The sequence below is a fragment of the Neodiprion fabricii genome, chromosome 3 (assembly GCF_021155785.1).
Source record: "Neodiprion fabricii isolate iyNeoFabr1 chromosome 3, iyNeoFabr1.1, whole genome shotgun sequence".
Classification (NCBI taxonomy): Eukaryota; Metazoa; Arthropoda; class Insecta; order Hymenoptera; family Diprionidae; genus Neodiprion; species Neodiprion fabricii.
The window spans coordinates 36,127,174-36,144,669 of NC_060241.1; the positions used below are offsets into that span (position 1 = coordinate 36,127,174).

At 40.9% G+C, this 17,496-nt stretch overlaps 2 protein-coding genes across 7 annotated transcripts; one reads left to right on the forward strand and one right to left on the reverse strand.

Annotated features, from left to right (window-relative positions):
- Positions 1–435: 435 nt before the first annotated feature.
- Positions 436–14,443, reverse strand: LOC124177161 (anaphase-promoting complex subunit 11-like). Of its 4 annotated transcripts, none has more exons than XM_046559229.1 (4): positions 13,237–13,330; positions 12,985–13,118; positions 4,152–4,392; positions 436–1,962 (listed from the first exon to the last, which is right to left on the reverse strand). In XM_046559229.1, exons 3-4 carry the CDS (start codon positions 4,371–4,373, stop codon positions 1,696–1,698), a joined length of 489 nt encoding a protein of 162 aa, XP_046415185.1. In that variant the 5' UTR covers positions 4,374–4,392; positions 12,985–13,118; positions 13,237–13,330; the 3' UTR covers positions 436–1,695. The 4 variants fall into 4 exon arrangements, with proteins under 4 accessions (XP_046415185.1, XP_046415183.1, XP_046415184.1 ...); XM_046559231.1 differs by lacking the exons at positions 436–1,962; positions 13,237–13,330 and adding exons at positions 13,826–13,945; positions 14,233–14,443 and having other exon boundaries at positions 4,257–4,392; XM_046559227.1 differs by lacking the exons at positions 12,985–13,118; positions 13,237–13,330 and adding an exon at positions 6,773–8,445.
- A 479-nt stretch (positions 14,444–14,922) lies between these two features.
- On the forward strand, positions 14,923–16,612 carry LOC124177163 (pancreatic lipase-related protein 2-like). 3 transcript variants are annotated; one of them, XM_046559235.1, is made up of 5 exons: positions 14,923–15,031; positions 15,156–15,556; positions 15,643–15,994; positions 16,087–16,332; positions 16,479–16,612. In XM_046559235.1, exons 1-4 carry the CDS (start codon positions 14,998–15,000, stop codon positions 16,305–16,307), a joined length of 1,008 nt encoding a protein of 335 aa, XP_046415191.1. In that variant the 5' UTR covers positions 14,923–14,997; the 3' UTR covers positions 16,308–16,332; positions 16,479–16,612. The 3 variants fall into 3 exon arrangements, with proteins under 3 accessions (XP_046415191.1, XP_046415190.1, XP_046415189.1); XM_046559234.1 differs by lacking the exon at positions 16,479–16,612 and adding an exon at positions 16,398–16,469; XM_046559233.1 differs by lacking the exon at positions 16,479–16,612 and adding an exon at positions 16,398–16,469 and having other exon boundaries at positions 16,087–16,294.
- Positions 16,613–17,496: the final 884 nt, after the last annotated feature.

The following is a 17,496-nucleotide window of genomic DNA, read 5'->3' on the forward strand; positions in this document are numbered from 1 at the left end:
TATGTAACAAATCAAGTATCGTATAAAAGATTATCCAAAAAATATATATATCGTTGAGTTATAATTTAATTTAAGTTAGGTCGGTTTATATATTATACACTGCGGTATATCATCATTACTATTAGTGTACGTTATAAGGAATCAGCTTTATTATACGTAATCCTCGAGAGCACCGTGAGGGATTATCATGCGATTACTTGGAGCGATGATTACGATGTTATATTATATATTGTAAATTTGATCACTTTTTAGGTTCATCGATGCAGGGAATGTCAAATGGTTCCATCGAAGATAATTAAAAATCAATAAGCATGATGCAGCAAAGATTATTGCATGTTTTCATTGTCAGATTCGGGATTAGTGCGAGCATTGACAACCTCAAGATTTGGATTTGGGTTGAAAAATCAGTTTAGGAGAGAAATTAATAAATAAAAATACAATTGTACAATATATTCGATTTAAAGAATCGCTACGAAACAATCATATGAAATTAAAAATATTAAGCAAAAGGATTTTACAATACCGCATCCGTGGTGTTAAACTGCAACAATGGGTACAAATTAAAGCGGATGATAATTCTTCATCCGTGCGACGTTTGTGAATTGGATTTTTTTAGTTTACTCGGAATCGTAACTGTTTTGTAAATAAATACGCCGTATTGTGTACTCATTGTTGCAATGAAAAAGACATTTACTTATAAAGCCGTGTCGAATTAGTCTCACTAGCGATTGAGCCGGGACAAACAAACGCGTCGTTGTTGTTGTTGTTGTTTTTTTTTTTTTTTTTTTTTTTTTTTTCCAAGGAAATAAAGAGCGAGCATTCACGTTGCCGAAAAAAGTAAGCGAGGAAAATTTACATCGCGCCGAATGACCAAAGAGTAGGTATGATATGTACCTCCTCACCTGACGGTCGTGATGCGAATACGTAAATAAACCGACGAAAATACACCCGTAAAATACCTACGGTTAAAAATTCACGGAGCGTATTAAACTTACCGGACTCCACGGTCTTATTGCGTACTCTCACGAATATCAAAACGGTACAAATTTCGCGCGACGTACACGTTCTTCCTAGCTCATTATATTCAATACTCTTGTTCGGCAAAAGCGGATGGTTTGAAATTGAAGATAAAAAAAAAAAAAAAAAAATAAAAATGAATATAAACGACGCTTCGATCGTCCCGCATCATCTTCCTCATCTCGCGCGATAAATATCCGAGAATGTACGCTGCTCGTAATTTTATATTGTAATATTGAGATCAGCATCGTTATCTGTCGATTTTGAAAAAAAAGCAAAATATTTTTCATCCGAGGGAAAATTCGCCCCATGTCGAACGCTCGCAATCAACAGACAAAAACGACGAAAAAAAAAAGAAAATTGAGCTACACGCATCTCCTCACACACGCGATTTGTCATCGTGTACAAATATATTCCTGACAACGGTGCAACGGTTGATTAAAAAATAACAATAATTACTATTATTACGTATTATTTTTGTGGAAAGAAGGAAGAAAGTTTCCGAAGGGCAACGTTGATAAGATAACAGCGCGTACGTGGTTCGTGTCTTTAGTTTATATAATATATGTATATAAGTTTTCCTTCGTTTTCTCTCTGCTTTGCAAGTCTTTAATTCTTTAACTATTATTATTATCATTATTATAATTATCGTTATCGTTATGTTATTGTCATCATCATCTATACGGCGCCGTACTCTTCGCTCGAGGGTGAGTCGTTTCTCGGCGGGGGTTTCGGCGCCCTGTGGTGATGACTGACGGGGGGCGGCCTCCTGGGGTGCGGCGGTGGATGGCTACCGTAAGAGGTATCGTCGCCCTCTTCGCTGCTCGGCGACGGGGATGGTGCTCGGTCGTCTTGTTCTTGAAGAAGTTGTCGAAACTCCTGGATCGACTCGTTCAACGACCAAAGCTGGGAGAGCAGCGAGAGGTCGAGTTGACGCAGGCCGAACTGTGCTCATAAAAAAAAATAAATCTCTCTATCTAATAAAAAAGTTCTGAACAAATGAACGGGTAAAAAAGATTGTAATAACAATAGTATGAAGAAGATTATAATAACAATAGTATTAAAAAAGATTATAATAACAATAGTATACGCATGAATTTGGCGGTGGGGTGAGATGCCGAAAACAAAACAAAAAGCATCTAGCAAACAAAACTTCCTTTGACAGCTGTCATCGGCTGTTTATGACAGTCTTTGACATATATTTTTATAGGTATCTGTTTCTGACACGCAAAAAATAAACATGCAAACGATAATTATCAAGATGATTCCCGACGGGAATTGTCTTTTTAAATAAAAAAAAAATTAATCAAACAAACAAACAAACAAACAAACATCAACATTCGTTACTTCGTGAACATGTTTTTTTCATCAGGAGTCTGTGTATCTTTTATAATCCAGGTTTGTGAGCGAACGATCGTTGTTATGCTTTTGACAGTATATTAATTAGCTCGAGACTGTCTTTTTCGATCAATTCTCGGCCTTTACCTCATTCCTTTCATGTACTGATATATGTCTGGACGCGGTGTTTGAAAAAATATAAAGCCGAAAAAGAAATATATATTAATAATATATATGTGTGATAAAATTCTGTCGAGATGTAGAAATGAACGTGAACGCAATACGGTAGAATACTTAAACGAGACAACGTTACGCTTGCCGATGATATGGAAATCAGTTTTACAGCCGACCATGGACTTTGTGCTTGTGGTTACTTGTTCGTCGTGCATGCCCGCACACGTTAGGAATTCGAGGAATCATTTTAAAAGTCTCTTTATATATAGATTTCGAGTCCGCGACATTCTGAGCTTATTATACCAAACATACGACTGTGTGTGTATGTTTGAAAAGTAAACTGTTAGAACGATCATCGTAGTTTACACTCGTGACTTGACCATCGTTTTTGAATCATAAACATTTCTACTCTCAACCATTAAGAATTATATCGATTAAAATTTTTATATTAAATTTATTTAATTTGTTTTCAAACCTTCATCCTTGCTGACTATATGTATATATATATATATATATTTTTTTTTTTCGTCAACTTGGAATTTAATTTGTCAGGCACGTTGGATCGAGACGTGCGATAACCGTTCGACATTTGGGAATACCCGAATGCGAACGAAGGATTTAAATCGGAGCGTAATTCTGAAACCAGGTGCAGAGATAGGCTCCAACGGAACGAACATAGATTCTAATCTACGACCCCCTATAATTCCTGCTAGGTGACAGTTTGCTGACGGCTATCGTGTAACAGAATCCGATTGACTTAATAGAATCGCGAACATCCCTCTCCGCAGCAACTGTTGGGGTTTCATTTGCTGAACGGAATAATTACGTTCGCTATCATTCTTACACCAGCGGTTAATTCGTGCCGGTGAGACTCGCGACGATAAATACTGATTTCTGGGTAAAAACGATACCGTGCGATATGAATTTGCTTATTGTTACATCTAAATATAGAATTGTGAAAACGTGGAGGAGGTCAGAGACTCTCTTCTCTTGACGCGGCTCCGCATTTCCTGCGGGAACGTTTAGATTCCGTTGTATATAAAATTGACTGCCAAGAGCGTTTTATACGTATATAAGTTGAAAAGTAAAATCGTGACTCCGTACGCGTTCGGTTCTGTACACACCGGAGCAGACTTCGAACGTATCCCGAGTTTATTTATCGTGGGAATATACCGCGAGACCATGGATACCGTCTTGCGTACCGCAGAGGTGTACGGGTGTATAAACTTGTGGCCGAATGAAAGGAAGAAGAGACGACGAGAGTGAGAGAAAGAGAGAGAAAAATGTATAGAGAAAAAGAGACGCAAGTGAAGCAGCGAGAGGCGCGTCAAGAGTTTGTGGGCATAATATAAGGCGAGGGAGGGTCACGCCTGAGGGAATGTGACGCCGTGGGAGTGGCACTCTCTGCGTTATGTGTTTCTGCTGCGTGTCTGGATTCTCTATTATTTCGACCACCCCCCATGCGTGTACCGCGATTTTTCAGCGCTCCTGCCGCGTGACGATCGTCCAATCGATTACAGGATCCTCGACAGAGTGACAAACCTTACTCCGCACGTCCTGCTGTATGATAAATAAAAGCGATTTTCGTTAGCATGGAAGAATAAAGAACACGGGGCTCGTACCATTTCTCTCCTAAGCTTTGCCAGCTGGGTGTCAAGGGTGGTCAGTTGTCGACCCTGTGGCGATGGTCGACCCCCGACTCCTGGGGATGTTCTTGCCCCGCGTTGCGGCCTGCTGGACGACCTCGCGGGTGGCGGTGGCGGCTCGTTTCCGTCTCTGTTGGTGCTCAGGTTGAATCCGCTCAAGCTTCTCGGCAAGGGAGGCAATCCTTGCAGAGTCGACATGGCTATTTTTTCTTTTATGCTGAAAGAAACGATTGGTGGTCTTTATAAACGTGGCGATGATGGGTTGAGATTTCCTTATACATCAGGGTTTGGGTTTTCCTTTTCATTCAGGTTCCACAATTTTCACCGAATCGAAGTAATTAAAATTATTTCAGCACTAATGCCCCCAAGATATCAGTTAACGTATATTAACTTTCTTTCTTCGATAATTCTTTCATCATACCTTTTCAAAACGCTGAATATTCTGTATTTCGATAGAATTTTTCCTTTCGTTTCGACCAAAGATTTCATAATACAGCGCACACGCAGAACGGTGTAGAACTTAAAAATTATCTAATTATACATTTAGGTGAAACTTTATTAACTCAAGCTTTCGAGATTGAAAATTAGCGTCGAATTATAAGACATATACAAACTCTACGGATCAATTTAATCGATCTAAATTCTTCAAATGTAACCTATTACAAAAAATCATTGTATAAAACTTTCAATGAAATATTTCCGACTCTCTATTGACAGCCCATTTTTTTCCTAGTATACAATCTCATGATCGTCGATATCTCGGAATCTATATACACACACGTCCTGTTATCGCGTCTCGGATATTCCACGTCGCTGACAGGTTTGAATTTCATAGTACATACAACAGAAATGAGTGCAGCAAGTCTCTGAAACGTGGGTAGATAAGTATATGCTCCGTTATAATTCATAGGCATGTATATCGGCCGTGTATGTAAAACAATGCGCTAAAATTTACATTCAATTTTCAACCGTGAACGAATTCAACGCCCACTTATGCAGCTGCAGACAGGCGGTTTCATGCGACCTATAAGATCACCTGCTAATATGCATTTGTCGTTCCTTGTCAACAATGAAATTGTACTAGAACAAACGGAAAGGAATGTACGTCTTATTACTGCAGAAGTCTACCTAGCTTGTACTCGTGTATAAAAACCACCATCGCTAGCATAATGCAAGGCTTTGAATATTTTATTTCCATTGTGCGGAAAAGTACATCAATTAGAAGTGTTCAAGTTACCGTTCTGTAGAAAAAAAAAAAAAAATCGCAGGATCGTTTCAGTTAACTTTTTACATTCAAGTGTTTTCAAACTCTTCGAACACGATTCAGAATTGAAAATAAATTGGAGATTAAAGCAGTATGGAGAAAAAGGCTGGCAAGGAGACGGTTAATTTTTTCTCCTCAAATCTTTTCAAATTTATCTTAAGAAGAAAATAGGTGCCTTTCTGCAACGAGACGTCGCGATATAAAAATCCTTCGATTTACGTAGTAATTCTCGAGACCGCGACAGCGTTTTTCGCCATTCCGAAAGTGGAAATCCGCCGATTCAACTCTTTACCGTTCGTTCGTTCGTTCGTTCAGCAAGGCAATTTGCTTCGCCGTCCACGCACGGAACGATTTGCGGTTTGTCATCGAGCATGAATTTGTAGGTATTCACTGTTTTGCACTCGTTTGTGTCATTACTGTTGTTGTTATAAATTCGTTGCGGAACGAGTATCTCCTAACCATCATCAGCCACTGACACAATCCTCGGAGCGGTACATCGTATCTGCAAACCTCATCCGGCTGTTGCGTGGTGTATACATGTCGCATATACTTATATGCGTAAGCATAAAATCCATGCATACAAACATCTCCATCAAAATGAATTACCAGTCTCAGAAAAAGGAAGAAGAAAAAAACGGAACGTAAAAAGAAGGAGAAACGCTTCAGCCTTGTCGAGCGTTGCATAACGTGACAGTAAATCAGTGACTCATAATCAGTCACCGAGGAAGCTATGTATACATATATACATCAACATCGAGTCTTCAAATCTCAAACCCTCTGAAGCATGCTGATTTTTTCTTCTCGCAATAATATCATAATTAATCCAGTCAACAGAGACTAAAAAAGTTTTCGGCCGAGAAAAGGTGACGAAGAGATAATTTTGGTACGTGTTATTTGGTTTCGTGCCCCGATGAAAAATTCAAGATTCCGATCTGGGGGGGGAGGGGGGGCGCCATCTTGGATTAAAGGTCTTGGGTTGTTTTTTTCAAAATAGTTCCTCAACGGTCGATCCTACGAAAAAAATGTCTAACACAGATTCGAAGACGCCTGAATCCCCAAAATTTTTTGTACAAACACTTTTGTGTAAGTCTGATTTGTAACGAGTTATTTTGAAAAAAACAACGTTTAATCCTTTAATCCAAGACGGCGGATCGCCCCGACCCAAACACTCCTAGGTCGAAAACTTTGATTTTTCATCGGAGCCCGGAACTAGATAACACACGTAAAAGTTATCTCCACACCACCTTTTGTCGGACAAAAATGCCCATTGACCGGACTAAATTCCCGGTGATAATAATTGCCGAGAAAATGAACCGTGGCTTGTATAGTCTACCTAGTGAAATCGAAGGCGGTGATCATCATCTCCTCGTCCTCGTCGAAGTAGCCAAACCCGTTGATCCTATCCTCCGTCGATTCGGTCAGAGCGACCCCTTCGTCGTTGACCTCGTCGCCCGAGAGGGTGATCTTAGTTGACGAATATCTAACCCCAGCCTCGAGCCAGTCCTCGTGTTGGATATTGACTCTATCGTCGAAGGCGACGCGTCTCGATTCGGGCTGATCATCGACGACGACAACGGTGGCGCAGTCGTCGCCGCTTGATATAGTGCTCGAGGAAGACCTCCGTGGTCCTTCAACGACTTCCTCGCGCTTATCGTCGACAGTGGTAACGTTCTTGGCCGCATCCATCTCCGCGGACTCCTTCGAAGCCTCGTCCGCATCCTCCGGCCTCGATTCCTTCGATTCCGAACGCGGTACACGGACCTGCGTATTCTGTGCTTCGAAGACCACCGCGCCATTGACGACCTGTATGTGTCTCTGGTTTTTGAACTTTGGCGCGGCGCTTTTCTCGCTCTCACTGCTGCTGCTGCCGCCGCCGTTCCCGGTTCTCGGCACATGGATAGGCGCGGGTCGTTTCAGAGGCTGCTGAATCGTTCCTCTCGATTTCCCGTCGCCCCTTTCACTCGTCGCAGGCGTTACTGCCTTGCCGCCTCCGAGTCGTTGGAGGTTCTGGTCCCGCGGGTTCGCCGCTCGTTCATCTCGCTGCTGATGATCGTCTTCCGCACTCCTAACCGACGTCGGCGACGTCGCGGACTCGTAAACAACGGTCCTCCCGGCTCGCCATGGCTTCGTATCCGGCGGCGGCGGCGCTTGTCTAGTCGGACACGGAGGCCTCGGTGACCTCTTAAGCGCCTCGGCTACGACCTGACGACTCGGTCTAGGCGGTACGGGGGGTGGATGAGGCCTGGAGGTGGCGGCGAGTTGCATTTCGGGTGGAGTTCCTTGTTCAATTTCCGTTCGAAACAGTCCCAGTTTCTTATTTCGCCTCCTTCTTTGCAAAACTTACGACAACCTTGTTGGCGGTGCATCACCTGCCCCTGCGGGCCGCTTGGAAGACCAGGGGAATTTCATAATCCCGATAAACTACATGACTCTGGTGTGGAGATAATTTCCTCCTCCTCTTTCGAGGCAGGCTTTGCACACCTTACAAGTTCTTACCGGCCACCGTCTCACAGCACACGCGAGTACAAGAAACTACCGACGAACACAGTCTTCATTTCGCTCAATCGTCGATCACCGACAAGTTTGTAACAACCTGAACTTCCCCAGGTTTTTAGAAAACCAAGGAAAAAACGCGACTGCGATTACCGAGCCGATTAGATAACCGCGAGATAACGGTTTCTGATGCCGGTGGCCGGGTATCTCCCGAGGCAAAATTATCTGAAAAATGTGGACGAAGTTCGTTTCATAAGATTCCAGAATCGGCGTAGAGTGGAATCCTCCTCTTCTTGCACAATAATCGAGGCACGAAAGACGACGCAAAAATAATGGAAACGACGTAGAATAATAAAAATGAGGGAAGGAACACTGCAATATTATTACGTTATAAAGCGAGAAAACACGAGCGGCAATTTTTAAGGAAAAAGAGAGGAAGATAATCGCGCCGTTGTTACCGGTTTCTATCACACGACGCACACAACGTCCTTGTAAGTGTTCGGTGCGACCGAGAGACCGCGACTGAGGGATCCGACAACGATTCTCCGAGGTTTTTCAGGGAGAGGGGTGGAGGGGGGGGGAGGAAGCAGAGAAATGGAGAGGAGGCGGGAGGCGAACCACGTGACTCCCGATCGCGGTGTTAGGCGTCAGGTAGCCGCTCTGTGTTTCTCCGTTCCAACGATCGGCGTTCGTTTACTATACCGAGCTTATCCCACCATTTAACGCGGTGATTATGCCATGCTTGCGATTCTGCGGCAGTCAATACGCGATGCGTTATGAGCACCTGCGGCCATATGCAGCGGGTGAAACAGCAGGGATCTTCGAAATGCGCTCGACCGAACGACCGGTAACTTCCCGCGATCGGGGCTCTGGAAATAGGACGTATGGGGGTGAGGGACAGATCGTTAAATGGGCGGATAATCGAGGGGTTAGATTATAGATTTTTCAAACGGCGGAGAATTTAATTCCTCGGATTGTAAAGTACAGAAGAACAAGGTGTGTGCATGGCACCTGTGCGATCGTCGGGATGAATATGAATATATTATGTCAAGCCGAAAAGTAAAAAAGAATCTGTCAAATTCTTAGGATTATAGATCTTGACTTTTCTCCATACTTCGACTTTACATATTTCGATATTATATGGTATGGATTTATATGTTTCTGAAAATTTGGTACTGTGAAACGTCTATTGTGTAGCCATTCTACTCTTTTATCTACACTCAGATATGGGCAGTATATAAAAAAAAAAAAAAAAATCGTGTGGAATTAAATGACTCAAAAAAGTTTACCCAAAGTTTTGACCGTTGGGTGACTAAGCAGTCGGTGTCCCGTTTGTATGTGAATTTAAATTGTTTATTAGACTGATTTTGATAACGTTTTACTAAAAAAAAATGCACCAAATGAGCAGAATATTCCACTTCAATTAAAACATTATTTAAATTATTTACATAAACTAAAAAGAACGCGATGTGAACAATAAACATTCAGTCGTGATCACGATGATCTTTGTGGTTATGGCAGCAACGAACGGAGAGAATGTACAGTAATGTACATAAATGAGTTCCCAGTGGTTCGCTATTCTTTTCTTTTTTTTTTTATCCAAACTGAAACAAGCTTTCTTTTTGTAAAAATTTTAAGTGTTTATGACCAACGTGTCGTTTGTTTCTCCTGTTACTTGCGACGCTAAGTCACTGGCACATAAAATCTGCTTAGAAGGGAAACTGGTTCCAGTTTTGATTCCAAAAAAAAAAGAATACTGAGCCACTGGAAACCCATTAATGAACATTACTGTACGACATATACAGCAGACAAAAACAACAATAACAACAACAAAAACGTACAATCATTCGTATTGGGGTATTCGATCTACAGATTTAGTACTTTCATCGCGTTAAGATGTACTTCTGTAGATGAATATACATTTAATTATTTTTTTTTTTTTTTTAACTTAATTCTCAGCATATCTGACGCGACATCAGCGCCGTCTACCGGTGGCTAAACTTCCACATTCGGTATCGCTCTTGCAAGTTATCGAGCTTCTACTGTATGCTCTGTGGGGTTGCATTTGAGGAGAGTAAGGCTGATTCATATATGGTGCATGCACGTGTTTGTGACGGCGGGCTTGTGATGTTACAGACTAGACTGCACAGGAATCGGGCACCGGGGCCGATGGAGTTACGTAAACGTGCAATACCGATCATAACAATCATTCCAAGCGCATACAGCGCTGGTGTTATATATATATGTGTATGTACGATGTAAAAAATATGTACATTACTTTCGTGAGTCTCAATTACCTCGATATTCACGCGCCTATCGCCTTGCTGCGATTTCGAGAGATTATTTAAATATACATGTGACTTGTTGAAACCGCATTTTAAACACATACGCGTATAGTTTTTCGAAATGTCTTTTCAGTATGTTCACTTTTCCTTCTGTTCTTCAGTACCTTTTATTGGTATGTACGTCTATTGCGAGCTAAGAGAAAATGTAATGAAAACTCGTCGTGCTTGTTTATTCAATTCAGATTTTTGAACTGATTTTCGATCTTTGTTTCAACAATGATTTATACATCTCGTTTGTTCAGTATTCCGTTAAAATTCCAAGAAAGTAGGGGGGAAAAATTGTTCCGAACTGTTTCAGGCAGAGTTAAAATATAAAAATTGACTATCTGTACTGTTATGTTGGTATGCCGCTACTATTGTTTCTAGCAGCAGGCAGTGTGGACCAATTGAATTAGCAATAAACCTTATAGGTTGATAAACTACGATTATCGATCTTTTTTTATCGCGCGAAAGCGCACAGCATTAAGGATTTTTTATTGAACGGTGTAATCGTCTGTACCTAAAATGATTGGAAATCATTTTTCGAAAGATAGCTATATCGCGTTGTAACGCAAGTTATAACTAGTAAAATAATCCTCAATATTTCATAGCAACATAAAAAAAAAAACTGTCACGTGTCGCACAATTTGCTGATTTTCCTCGACGGAATGATCGTGGAAAATTAGTCAATCGCTGGCAATGTAAGGCTAATTTTGCAATTTGCAATGTGAACAAATGCAGACACAAAGAGGTGTCAGTTATCTTATTGTACGTATAATACCCAAGTACTTCGGTTATAAACTGCGGAGCTGATGACTTGACGAGTAAATATCCGGTCAGTGTGCGTATGTATGTATGTATGCATGTATATAGCATAAAAATACATCTGGAGCAAAAATCGCGTCTGACTCAATGTCGCTTGTAGTCAGATAAGCTGAACTCGAGGTCCAGGCTGACGATGAGTCAAATCGATCCGGTACTGTATTCAGTATTGGACTGATTGAGCCTTCCGGTTTAAGTTCTATTTAATCAAATCGACAAGGTGGATTCACAATTCATTATTTCATCGAAATACATAACGTATGTTTATTATTACAGGCGTGCGATTAATGAAACGCGGTCATCGAAGCCGTTTACATACATATCCACGTGTATTAATTGTGTGCCTTTATATACTGGTAAAGTACAGGCCGGGACGAAAGTTGATTTACAAGTAATTGACCATTTTAAGAATCCATTCAACGTCATCGCGGAAAGCAAGACTTTAACGTTTTCGATGTCTACGCGTGTATCACTTTTACATTTTTCTCTGTGCGGAGTGAAATTCTATGAACTAGGCATGCACTTCTGCTTGCAGGAAAAAGGAGCTTAATATACTTGGAAGCGCATAGTTAAATTCTTATCGGTTCGTTGCGAGTTCTGTAAAGCTTAGTTATAATACAGAGTAGACATTTATCGTATATAATTTGTCGATGAGAATCTCGTCATGTGTAATCTAGACGACGTTTTCGAGTCTAACTTTATAACTTTATAACAAGTGGTGATTCAGCAGCATATTCCTCGAGCTATCTAAGATTAAATCTCGGATTTAATTGCAGCGTGGATCAAATGACGCTGCGCATGCGGATATTTTCGTTGCGCATACGACAGATTTCTCTAAAACTAGCACACGAATTGATGAATGTATTGTGTAATTCATAGAAGCGATTGTCGATAAAAGTAGATTTGTACAATTAGTTGCTTGTATTTCGTTTTGATCGAAGGTTCGAAACTTCGGGCAAATAAAAATTCGCGTCTCTGAGAATTATGAAAATATATGATTATTTGAATGAAATACCCATTTGCATTATTGGCAACATAGCTGATTGTGAGTCGGTGCGATTGAAATTTAGCACACAATTCTCGACTAGTATTGAGTAAAAAAAAATTCACAAGATATACTGCAAATTATATTTCTTCAAAAATAAATTGAGTTACCCAACAGTTTCAAGAGTTCACGCTTTGAATAACACAGCAATCACTGCAGGTATTCGACATTTTCAAGGCACAATTTTTAATGCCTTTAGTGTAAAAAAATACATTACATATTATGCGAGAAACGAAACGGCTGCTTGAAAGTTGTGAGAATTGGGTTTGCGAATCGTACCCGCGGCATGTAGTAACGCGAACGAAAGGAAACGAACGGAAACATTGCGAAATAGTTTTCCCCCCCTGCTGCTAATTCTAACTCGCAAAAAATTTCTCACTCCTCTCGGTTAGCGCGAAAGTATAGCATGCCTACAAGTAGGTATAACGGTTAAAAGATGGATTCCTCGTCGATATTGACGATTAATGAATCCAGGGTAATTAGAATACACGAATTACCACGCTAATTCGTTTGATATTTAATTCGCTAATTAGTCTTGAACGATCACGTTATAGAAACGATAAGAACACAATGCACAATACATGTCTGATGTATTTTTGTTATTGTATCCAACTGATTAACTTATAATATTGTAACCGAATTGCATTGTTACTATTTTTGCTGCATAGATATTGATCAGGATGATACAGGTCTGTGATATGGATCACTTGTCACGTGCGCAATGAACGTCGATTCGATTTACACCATTATGAAACGAATGTTACGGTTTCCTTTCCTAGAACCCCTCAATAATGTAGAGAAAATGAAAGCTTAAAATCTGTGTGAATGATAGAGCGAAAAGCTTGACCAATCGATTCTTACCTATACGATTTGCGGTATTTACTCCTTGAATTTCCACTCCTGGCGACACATGGGGCAGAGGTGACTTGTCTGCTGCGAGTGCAGCCACTTCATGATGCAGTGGATGTGAAAACAATGCGAGCACTGGCCCCACACTTGAACGAAAAATTAATCAGTGAGAAAACTCCGGAATAATGAGAAACAGGCGATCGTTAAAAAATGATTCGCAATGATATGGCGGCGACTATTGCTGCTCGTGCTTATGCAGTTTACCGTTAAACCGAACGTTTCGCCGTCCTATCCGGAAGTAAGCTAAAATCGTTCCGTAAGCATCGTAACCGAGCTCCGCGCTATACATGTAACATATGTATACATACACAATATGTACGTAGTTCAACTGGAACGAATTTTATGCGGATCGATATTTGCCGCCGTTTACCGCGCAGATGCGAACACGGACCTATGACGACAGGTTTAGGATTGTTTGGTTCTGAATTTGAAATCATCCTGCGGAATCTTGGTTCTACATTGAATATCGTAAATAATTATAAGTCTTACGCGAGAGAAAAGGTCATTTGCATACTTTGAAACGCATTGGAATTGTGATAGTCCAATTAGTAATATTTATGTCTCTCGATTATAATTAAAGCCATCGTTATGCGTGCGATTGTTGATTTATTTGAAAATTAGTGTATTAAATTTTTTATTTCTGTTGATTCGGTTGATTGATAATCGTTGTTAACGAATGCATAATTCTGTGACGATGTATGGAATATGTAGCGCGATGATATACCAAGTTAATAATAATGGTTTTAGTGAAAATTTAAACATTCTTTGAGAGCAGACCAATAATTATACATACCTAAAGGGCAATCGTCGCCGGGTATTTTGCAATCTGGGCAACTGGCATCGAATGGCATTCGGCAAATGCCGCAGTTGTCGTCGTTCGCTATCCAACGCCAAGTAGCAACGCCCGTCCAACCTAAACAATAACAGATGACCGATTTGTTTACGATACGTCAGAAACGCATGGAAATTCAAAATCCGGCGGTAAGGCGAAAAAATTATTCGTCTCAAAATAGCCGACGTTGCCTTCATCGACGGTTAAAGTTCTTGGTTATAGTTATGCGCATGTATAATATTCTATTATTAACCCGGCACAGCGAGATTATCGAATGGTAATACACCTCGACGATAATAAATAAACAGAATAAATTACATGTTGAGGTTATGTTGCGATTTTCGAGTTGAGGGAAATTGCGTACTTACTTTTGATCGTAACTTTCATGTTTTACATCACATTCAAAAAATAACTAGGACTCCACACTATTCCCGTAAATAGATAGGTAAGTTTTTTTTCAATAGACGAGTGAGTAAAAATAACGAATTACGTAGCTTGGATGATGTATGAATAACCGCCACGATTTTACGGTTCTCGTCGCGACGACCGTACGAGTCAGCTGACTGATTCTTATTGCTGAATTCAATTTCTCGCACGAGGGACATACGAGCATTGAATCTGGAAAGGTGCTGCCATCTGCTGGCTCAAACTAGAAGGCGTGCCGGGTGACGCCACGATTTACCGGTAAGGCAGATTCCAATTCCACGGTCATTTGAATAGTTGAAATTGTAGAAATTATTCTTTTACTTCAAATCAAATTTTTAAGTAGAAATGAATCATGATCAATTTCAAGTTGAAAAAAGTTTTAAATTGGTGAAGGAACTTATCGCAAATCAAACTTACAATTAGATTCAAAAATTTGATGTTGGTTAGTTCGGTTCGGAAGAATTTGAAATTGTTACTCACAAGTCTGAAGTTACGATAAAATGGAAAGGAAATCCTTAGTCGAGTATTCCGTGGCCTCGATTCAGCTAAAGTACCTCATTTTACGTACGTACGTACTTATACAAGTAATGAGAATAACTATAAAAAATTACTATCATTAGTTAGGTAACTGTCTCATCAATTTGAAGCTAGTACACTTGGCCAGAATATCATCATTGTCATCCAGGTCTTGTAACTTTCTGGGAGCGATGCTTTCAATTTTGGTTTTCGTCCTCATTCCGGGTAAAGTCTGATAATTTTTTCCGAATAAGGGTATCGTTGAAGAGAAAGTTTCACTGGTAGAAAAGCTTTCTAGACTGATTGTGAATGTACCAATTAATTCCATAAGCTTTTTTTTATATCCAAGTGGCGACCAGGGGTGCCGGTACATTCAGCGCCGAATTCATCCTCCCTGAAACACCGCCACTGCAGATTAGTTACTTAGAAGAAGGGCTTCCGCTGGATAAAATCGTCAATTTGACTGTAAACGTTGAAAGCGAGGTCGCCTTCTATCTCTTCACCAAGGGGAACACAGATACGGCTCAGATACTGAGAGTCGGAGACGTCAAGAGCGTGGTGGAGTCTTCCTTCGACTCCGAATGGCCAACAAAAGTGATGATTCACGGATGGACCGACAGCATTGACTCCCGGTGGTACATTTCTTATCGGGAAAATTACCTAGCCAGTGGAAACTACAACCTGATCTTCGTCGATTGGTCGTCACCTGCTGGACGAGAGTATTTTACCTCCGCGAAGTTGACCCGACCTGTGAGTTCAGAATGAAATCTTTGCACACATGCAATCAAACAGTGATGGGTGTGATCGTAGAATAACGTTTTTCCACATTATTTCAGGTGGGTGAGCATCTCGGAAAACTTCTGGCCTTCCTCGAGGATCACGGCAATGTTTCCCTCTCGAACGTACATATCCTGGGACATAGTCTTGGCGCCCATGTTGCGGGTGTCGCTGGATCTATGGTGTCAGGACGAGTTGGACGAGTGACAGGTTTGGATCCAGCTCGTCCAGCTTTCGAGGCCCCTTTCCTCATCGATCCCAGAGACCGTCTGGATCCGACGGACGCTGAATTCGTCGACGTAATTCACACCTGCTCCGGCACTTTAGGGTTCGTCTCATCCATTGGTCACGCCGACTTTTATCCCAATGGGGGAACCTTCAATCAGCCCGGATGTCCACCGATAGCTTCTCGTAAGGAGATTGAGCTGACAGAGTCCATGAGATCCATTTTTACTATTCGGATACTGCTGTGTATCTTAGTGATCGGATTTCTTGCTGTTTAGAATTTTGCAGCCATGCCAGATCACACCAGTACATGTCAGAGTCCATCGTTCGGCCGGAAGGATTCTTGTCCATACGTTGTGAAAGTTGGGGAGAATTCGTTTCGGGACGTTGCAGTGATCAGGGTAAACAAGTGTTCATGGGAGAAATACTGAGCATGGAGACACGTGGAAGGTTTTACCTGAGAACCAACTCTCAGCAACCTTTCGGGCAAGGAATCTAGGCAGAGAAATTATAGGCCAGAATAAGTAATTGTTAGTCCCTGTAACAACGATTAATCTTTAATTTCTTAATTTATTCTCCTTGTGTATAGGTATAAGTGTTCAGGAATCACGTGTGATTATGATTGAATAATAGTCTTATGTTGAACCCGTTTAAGAAGAAAGTATTGTAAGTACAACTGCGTGTTCCCGTTTATGCGTGAAACTTCCACTATTGAATCAATTGTCGTCCAATTCGTCCATGTCCTCACTGGACGGTTTCTCGATCTCACCACCGAAGAGGACTCTGTACTTCCGGCGAACAATGTCCCAGTCAACGACGTTGAGGATTGTTGGCCTTTGTTCAAATGACAACTGACTTGCTGTTTCTCCGTGCATCATACCGAGATCGATGTTATCCTTGTGTAGTGGCATCACGTTTGCCTCCTGAGTATAATTACGTTGGTATTAATAAATTAAATAACAATGATAATGTTAATAAAATAAATTTGAATTGCGGAAACGATCCGTAGAGATTGTTGTACAGTATTTTTACAGTTATCATCGACAATATGAATTCGAAACGGAATATGTTTCGTATACCTGATACGGAGTCATCCATCGACTGAAATACCGACCAAGGAATCTGGGTGCATATCTTCTCGTATTTTGTCTTCGAGCCATTCTCTTCTTAAAAACGCCCCAAAGATAAAAGGACCATGCGCTGACTAAATTCAGAGGTGATGGAGCAGTGCTTGTTCTGTAACGCAAAGATACAAGACCAGAAATCTTTCCCTTTAGCAAAATGGAATCGATGATTTTTAAAAGAGGTAGATAGATTTTTATGTTCCAATAACGGTACTGAGAAAATGAATTTGCTTCGCGTGAACATACGAAGAATATCCCACGATTCACATCTCTGTGTTAAAATGATTTACTCACTTTTGCATACTTCGAATGAGTTTACTCAGTCCGTATTTCCACTCAAGATCGCTTTGGGCGGTGATTTTTTGATAGGTGTCACTCATCATGGCGATTAGCAGGTTTATCAGAACGATGACCGTCACCATCATGTAGAGGAGGAAGGATGTCTGTGCAACACAAAGAAGGAGAAACATAGATAAATTGATGAGAATTAGTGAGTATGTAGTTTTTGTGAAACGACACTCGATGAACCGATGAATGACTCAGCGTGCAACGAATTATAAAACG

Excerpts from the sequence above, each read along its gene's own strand:
- LOC124177161 (XM_046559227.1), bottom strand. The coding sequence starts at position 7,704 with ATGCAACTCGCCGCCACCTCCAGGCCTCATCCACCCCCCGTACCGCCT. Across the intron at positions 4,393-6,772 it reads ACCGCCTTCGATTTCACTAG|CATAAAAGAAAAAATAGCCA; the intron begins GTAGACTATACA and ends CGTTTCTTTCAG. Across the intron at positions 1,963-4,151 it reads CAAAGCTTAGGAGAGAAATG|TTCGGCCTGCGTCAACTCGA; the intron begins GTACGAGCCCCG and ends TTATGAGCACAG.
- LOC124177163 (XM_046559233.1), top strand. The coding sequence starts at position 14,998 with ATGCTTTCAATTTTGGTTTTCGTCCTCATTCCGG. Across the intron at positions 15,032-15,155 it reads GGTTTTCGTCCTCATTCCGG|TGGCGACCAGGGGTGCCGGT; the intron begins GTAAAGTCTGAT and ends TTTATATCCAAG. Across the intron at positions 15,995-16,086 it reads ATGTCCACCGATAGCTTCTC|AATTTTGCAGCCATGCCAGA; the intron begins GTAAGGAGATTG and ends CTTGCTGTTTAG.